This window comes from Saccoglossus kowalevskii, chromosome 2 (assembly GCF_978046115.1).
Source record: "Saccoglossus kowalevskii chromosome 2, keSacKowa6.1, whole genome shotgun sequence".
NCBI classification, from domain to species: domain Eukaryota; kingdom Metazoa; phylum Hemichordata; class Enteropneusta; family Harrimaniidae; genus Saccoglossus; species Saccoglossus kowalevskii.
The window spans coordinates 20175436-20183197 of record NC_140642.1 but is presented as its reverse complement, the minus strand read 5'-3'; the positions used below and the strand labels follow the sequence as shown (position 1 = coordinate 20183197).

The following is a 7762-nucleotide window of genomic DNA, read 5'->3' as shown; positions in this document are numbered from 1 at the left end:
GTTGTCCTGTCATTGAACTTAGATTGATCAAGCCCTAAGTTATACCATTGCACATTTTAGACATCATGTCTGTAACTAGTCAGAGTGAACGTGCGGCCGAAATCCCCCGTTTTTGTTGGGGGGGGGGGGTAAGAATGTGTTAGGGACGAGTAAAATATGTAGTGTTGTTGTTTGATACTGTATATTAATATATACATTTGACTATGATTAATGATTACATGAAAACGCTCTTCCTGTAGCACACATCTGAATATTACGGCGTCCGATGAAACATTTTTAATTTATAATATCATAATTTGATCCACAGCATGGAGCACAGCAAACTCAATAATAAAAAAATAAATATGTTTTCGTTCATACTGTAATTTTAAAGGGCGGCAGTCGTCGTGCCGCGTTCTGTTCGATATGGGACTCATAGCGACGTATACAACGCGTGTAACATACATTGTTTATTTACATGAAATTCGAACACGCGCTGCACGACGACCACCGCGCTTTAATTGGTGATTTTCCGTACAACTGCGAGATCTCGCGAGATGCATGAAAGACGCGCGTCGAACGTCTGCCGCAAAAATCGAACGATTTGATTTTGAACTCGAATTTCTTTATTTCGTAGCTCACACCGACCGGCTGATCTTCGACAGAGGAATATTGCATTCGAATATCCTCTTTTAATCGAAATTGTCTATCATCAAATGTGTACAGCACATTATTGACATGGAAATGTCCCCCAAAATACTTTCGCGTTTGTCGAATCTCACGCGATGTTTGACGCCACTACGACGCTATGACCTTTGTTTGTCCTCAGGCTGTTTTTACGTTCGATTTCACGCATAACGCGTGATTCTCGCAGTGAACGGAAAATGGTCTATTCTATGATGAAAGTACGGGCATTTTTTACAGTCCGAGGAAGCATCTCATTTTAAAGTTTCACTCACGTACTGAAACAAAATAAATGCAGTAACCCGTCGAGTTTTACAATATACTCAGTATCAATGTACACTGCACCATACAATTATTGTCAGATTTATTGGAAACGAAACATTTGGTTAAAGGGCGGCAGTCGTCGCGCCGCGTCTTGTTCGATATGGGACTTACAGCGACGTGTACAACGCGTGTAAAATACATTGTTTATTTACATGAAATTCGAACACGCGCTGCGCGACGACCACCGCGCTTTAAAAAAATAAGCCATCAAATAAAAACATAAATTCATCTATGAATCTAGAACTTGTCTTTAGACTTATTTAACGAGTTTACAAATAATGCTGAATAATTTGAATAAATCGTATTTACAATATAAAGTCTACTGAGGTCATTGACAGGCGAACTCTTCAAGTTATTGCTCACTCACGTCCCGATGATATACGTTGTGTAGTTGTATGCTTGTATAAGGAACAAACATAAATTAGCTTGTGTGATATTAGTTAGCTATTAGTAAGCAGTGAAAAAGAACGTGCGGTAGTTGGGATCAACAGCCAACGCTTGGTCATACGAATTGAAAAATGACATAATATCTTCAATTTAAGAACCAAGGGTAAAAGCGTTCTGCACTGACAAATTTGGACTGGCCCAGTTATTGTTTATATGATAAGATTTAAGAAAAAAAATATATAAAATTGCCACGACAGAGCCAGTCTATGACAAAATTACCGTCATTCACTAAAATATATAATCTCCCAAAATTCAGTATGTGTGAACACGCAAACACGTCAATAGTTTTCCAGCCCTTCCGTTACTTCTCGTTTTGCTAAGGTAATTCCCGGTATGTTCACGTCGGTTTACGACATTCTATATACCACCTGACTGTGGTAACCAATGAACTTCACGAATTGAAGGTATATTTTCATGAAATTATGCCGATCAACGTTAAGCTAGACAAAAAAGGTGGAACCTGGCGCCTATAACAGTTACTAGTATAATAGTTGTCACAATATTGAGTATTGCATGAATTGCGCCCTCAGACGGTGGCGGACGACAACCCGCACGTCTGTGTATAAATCGATGCCACTAATTCATGGATTATGAACAGGTATGTAAGGTTTGTCTTTGAAATCTATATCCATAAGGGACCTTACTCGTCATGTTTCTATACGCACAAAAATAGAGAAATGTCTTCTTCTATCATGTAAGTCACATACCACAACCAGAGTATATGATTGTACTCGTAAACTTTCGACAGACTGATACCCTAGGTACCGCGACACCGGTACGTGTATGTGTCGTACTAAAAAGTACTCATCGTAACAACACATTAATGGTGTCGATAATTTCTTTGATGACATCCTCATTTTTTTAAATATATTTTTAATCGACAAACGTCATGATATCAAAGTCATATAAATGTCTATCCATAGAAACTGAAATCATAAGATTTTCTTAAATGTGCTAAAGTTTTTAGTTTATAGACCGTTTGCTAATAATAATATGGGTACATTTCAGAACGTGAATTAGTAACCAGACTCGTTCCATTAGATGTTAGTTTGTATCATGATAGCGTTATTATGCCTCAAATATAAAAAAAAAAACAGTTTACGGTCAGTTTGTAAGAAGTTCAAGTTAAGTAGATGAATATACTAGTTTACAAAGAAGGCTGAATAATTAACTCGTATTTGTGTGTAAGGTATACAAAATATAAGTTATCCATGCAAATGAACTAGTACTGTTTTTTCGAGAGAAAAAGTTTGTTTTAATACTAATTAATATACACGTACTACTAAAAGTTTACTGCCATAATCGGGAACGTAAGTTTAAACAGAAAATGATTAATAAAAAGTACGGGACATTTTTATTATCAAATTATGAGTTGTATCGATCCATACAAGTGTCTTGTTGTGAACATGACCTCTTCACTGAAGCATAACAAAAGTCCTTTATGCATAAAAATAAATAAATCACTACAACTTCCTTGTCATGGTTCACAATAAAGCGTAATTAAAAATATTAAAAAAAGACAGTCGTTCATTTTTAAAGACAGTCATAAAGCATAAAACATTGAATGTTTTATTATTCCAATTTTATGAGAAACAGGATTACTACAAATTCAGCTTGGAGAGTAAATAAAATATTGTCTATTTCACTGTGAAATTATGAAAGTGTTCTTGTTTGATGTTTTGTGGCATCACCATCACTTGTCTCTATTGGTAAACTAACTGTGTTTTTTTCAATTAAAAAAAATAAAATAAAAAATATGTTTCAAATGAAGGAGTTTATATCTGACGTGCTACAAACGTAGAGCTAAAATGCCATTAGTATTTGGAAAGATCAGAGTGTGTAGAATGGACGTATATAGTCGACCTAACAACGGTAACTGCAGAACATAGCCAAGGGTGATAGTACATGTCATGTTCAAGTAGACAGAGTTAATTATTCAAAGTGGTGATTGATTCTGCTAGGTGGCAAGAAGCAGAGATTGACTTTGCTATGAGGAAACTATTCCGAAGCATCGACTCAAATATGCTCAAGCACGCCATCAACGGCAGCAATCAGTCAAGAAGCAGAAATTTGCAGGCCTGGCAACAAGGGCACATAATACCACATAAAATGTAGAAAACAAGGAAAAACAAAACACAAAATTGCGCAATATTTCATAAAAACAACAGCAAGTCTGTCACGCTTGAAATCATTAAGATAGAAACCTACTCATTAAGAATATATATTTTTTTGAACCTATGTCACCAGCCTACAATTTAAGATTCGCGCGGTTTCGCAATAGTAATATGTACGAGAACATTATTTTTGATGAATAGATTGAGTCATGATTGATAATATACTAAGAACGCTGTTCTTGTAGCACAAACCTGGGTTTTCAAATAAACAATGTAATTCTCATATACATTGTACTAGTATGTTTTGGCGCTACATACGAATAACAGTCACTGTAACCAAAGACACTATTTCTAGTGTCTTTGCTGTAACAGTGTTTTTATCGAACAAATATTACACAGTGTGTTGTAAAGAAAAAGAAAAATGTAAGTTGGTTCTTAACATGCAGTATTAAACAACACTCACCTGTTTTTCGTTCGTATTGTATTTTTAACAAACACAAATGAAAGAGTATGTATGCTGCCCTCAAGGGCGGCGATCCCAACATGTTAAAACGCGACAGAAATCAGCTGAGAAATGAATAAAAACGTAGGTGCCGCCTTTACATAGTAAAACAAATATCACCGGTAGCTTGGGGGGGGGGGGGTCAGTATTGACACTGGAAACAAGTCGTTCGTATGAACACGCTTCGTCCGATTCGTGGCTAAACATGCCAATTGATTAAACGAAACTAATATGCACAATAGAAAGCACTTGTCTTCACGCAATGCAAAACCCGGCAGATAAAAGCATGCTTTGAACAAGCGGTTAATTCACGAATTATTCTAATTTCCAACAAGTACACATTCGCAAACAATGTAGTTGCTTCGCTTTGGCGCCAGCCATTATTTACAGGGTGAAGTTTTAAAATATTCGGATTTCTTCATCATGGTGATAAAGTTTCCACGAGTAAGTAGTGTATGACCATTTTCAGCAGGGGGATCACGAACATAACAGGACTAAAGCACGGAAATTATAACAAGAATGTCAATGATGTTTTCATGTTACACCGCCCCTCCTTTTATTAAGAAACACACCCGAACACAATAAAGCATGCATGGTGTAATTATTTGGCTTGAATGTATTGTGGGACAATGTATTTTTAATAACTTAGTTTGTATTTCAACGGTTTTATTTGCAATTCTTAGAAAATTGACACAAGCATACAAGATATCCTGTTCTGTCTATATTTATTTATTTATTAACACACAACATCCCCCGGAGGGGACGTATATATGGCAAGTGGTCCGGCGAACCTATGATGTCCTACTTTCGGAAATTTAGTAGCGGCAAACATAATATAAAAATAAAACTAGTATTTTTTAGGTGCAGGAAAAACTAAATATTTTTTTTTTGTGTGTGGCATCAAAGAAGTGCATGTCATTGTGGCACACCGAGCGTCTGGTTTCCTAACGTAAAATATGTTTCAATATATATTAATAAAAATAATAATTATTATTTCAGTTAAGACCTATGTTGTTTTTTTCACAAAAAAACATCGAAACTCGATTAAAAAGGATGTTAACAGTGGGCAGTAAAATGTTTTGTACTAGCTTTGCTAGTTGTTGTTGTTTTCACCTGTTTGATATTGACATTGGCGAATCTGACATCATTGACCTGGGTATTGTGTATAGTCTCCTCACCATGGAAACACCACGCTTATACCTTGGACATGCCCTTTGACCCTGGCTGCAATCTGCTTGTAGCTTTACGTGTCATCCGGGTACCTTGTTGTGATCACGTGATTGAAAGATCTCAAGCGAGCTGGTGATCGCCATTTTGATCCCAGATTTACATGGTTTTCAACTTAAGTTTACCGCAGTTAGACGATATTTTACCACTGTGGAATCACTTAACATGTGATCACGATGTTACGTCAGTTATCTAGCATTAGGTAGATCGGATTAGTATATTGAATGTGTCCGCCGTTGGCGACGTAAGCATCGAGTTGGATGGCGAGTACGGTTGCCAAGTTTCCAGTGTATAACATCAATAATGAAGACTTCATGAGAACAAGAAACATTTCAAAAACTATGGAGGAAGATGTTGTGCTGGACCAGCTTTGCGATGATAGTTATGCACAGCGAGCGGAAATTCTAGAATATCTTAACACTGAAGTCCGCAAACATGGCGGTAAGTTGCCGTTCGAAAGTATGCCGTCCCTGTTTCGGGGTTTGTCGAGAGCTCTGGCAGATTCGAACTGGACGGTCCGGCATATGTGCGTGCAGCTAATATCAGAAATGATTGCCGGTCTCGAGGAGGATCTTGATAACTGTATGTCCATAGTGCTCCCAAAATTAGTATCAAATCTTGGAGACAGTAAAGTGGCTCTTCGTAAGGCTGTTATCCAAACGTTACATTTGTACATGAAGCATTCGCAAGATGTCCAACATGTTTTCCATGCAATTGTTGAACATGGCTTAGAAAACCCTGACCCCAAAGTGAGGGCTGAGACGACTATTAACTTCCCGTTGCTTCTTACACCTGAGTTCGCCAGGCAAGATTTATATAGTGTGACACAGGCGTTAGCCAAAAGGCTACACGGAAACACTGACAGCGAAGAAGGGAAAATTGCGATCATATCATTAGAAAGAATCCGTTCCCTGGTTGGAGATGCGGTATTTGAATCGTACATTCAAAGGCTGTCAAAAGCAGTTCGTTTGACATATTTACAGTTGACTGACAGAGAGGAAAATGGCTATGATGTTAATCTAAATAGTAGTAAAGGTGTTTTTGGTAGTGGTTCATGGAAAAGTGTGCACAATGATCCAAAAATTAATATAGAAGACTTAGAATTTGGCATTATCCCAAAGCGAGTAATGGATCAGTTACTTGACCAGAATGATTTGCGTGTCAGAGCACAGGGGGTTGAAGAACTGAGGAATATCATGAACAGCATGTTTGATACTTCACGGCTGCTGCCACATTTACTAGGATACATCAGCTTTCTCTGCAACTTATTGGATGATGTGAACTTTAAAGTTTCTACAGTGACTTTAGAAATATTTGGTATTTTGGTTAACAAACTTGGACAGGGTGTCAAGCCCTACCTGAAATCACTAATGACGGCGCTTACAAAACGTCTTGGGGACAACCAGATTGTGATACGGCAAGCTAACATGAAGGTTTTAATGAATCTGATGCACATACTCACCCCAAAGCCTGTCCTAAGTTTACTGGGTGACTGTTTACAACATCGAAATTCTAGAGTTAGGGAAGAAGCTCTGAATGTAGTGATAGCTTCGTTATTGACATTTCCCAGTTATGACTTTGATCTTGGACAGTTGTGTCAGACCATAGCTCATACACTAGTTGATCCTAAGAGAAAGGTGAGGCAAGCATCTTTGGAAGCATTTGCTGTACTGGCCCAAGCAATGGGTGCAGGACGACTAGCACCGCTGGTCACTGCCGTTGACAGCGTTGAACTCAGCATGGAAGGGGATGGGGTTATGGCAGCTGTGCAGGCACGGCTAGCTAGACGACAGCTTCCGAGACTAAACAAAGATGGACTTGTGGAATATGCTATACCATTACCTTCTTCAGCAACACATAGAGGGGCTCCTCCTGGTGCTGATGCTGAATGGGTGATGGCAGCCTCTGGTGGTGGCACCGCCAGTGCACGAGAAAGAAGCCACAATGATCAACATTACAATCGTGAACTCAGTCAACCTTTATCAGCGAGGGCTACGTCTGGCGGAGTATCTCAAGAACAAACAGGGCCAACCCCAGCACCACGAAGATACCACAGTGCAGGCAAAAATAGAAAGAAACTACCATGGGAAGAACTGCCAAATGAAGATAATCGAGAATCAAATAATTCAGAAAATACCAACAAGACTCATCCTAATAGTGCCCCAATACAGGTATGTATAAAACTGAAAACCAATGGAGATACAAGTTTGAAGAACTTCTAGAGTTTTTATTTTATTCTTCGTGGAACTGAAAAATAAAATTAAAAGAAATACAATGACGCTCTTATATGTAATATCTGAATTTAAAAAAAAAAATTAAATAATCATAACAAATTATTGGATATTTAAATAATCATGACAAATTATTGATTTTTTTTATTGATGTTCACATTCTGAAAACTGGAAGTTATCTATTTAGTTATTTTTTTGAACTGTTTCGCTCAAAAAAAATTAATACAATATTTGCCCTGTTATAGTCAAAGTGA

The 7762-nt window shown here is 37.6% G+C and overlaps 1 protein-coding gene across 2 annotated transcripts in view; it reads left to right on the top strand.

Moving 5' to 3' along the window:
* Window positions 1-5333: 5333 nt before the first annotated feature.
* LOC100371132 (TOG array regulator of axonemal microtubules protein 1-like) overlaps window positions 5334-7762 on the top strand; it is a 32134-nt gene continuing 29705 nt past the window's right edge. For both annotated transcript variants that reach the window (XM_085492625.1, XM_085492624.1), the window contains exon 1: window positions 5334-7448. In XM_085492625.1, the coding sequence (XP_085348751.1) occupies window positions 5538-7448 (1911 nt within the window). In that variant the 5' untranslated portion in view covers window positions 5334-5537. The remainder of the gene's footprint in view (window positions 7449-7762) is intronic.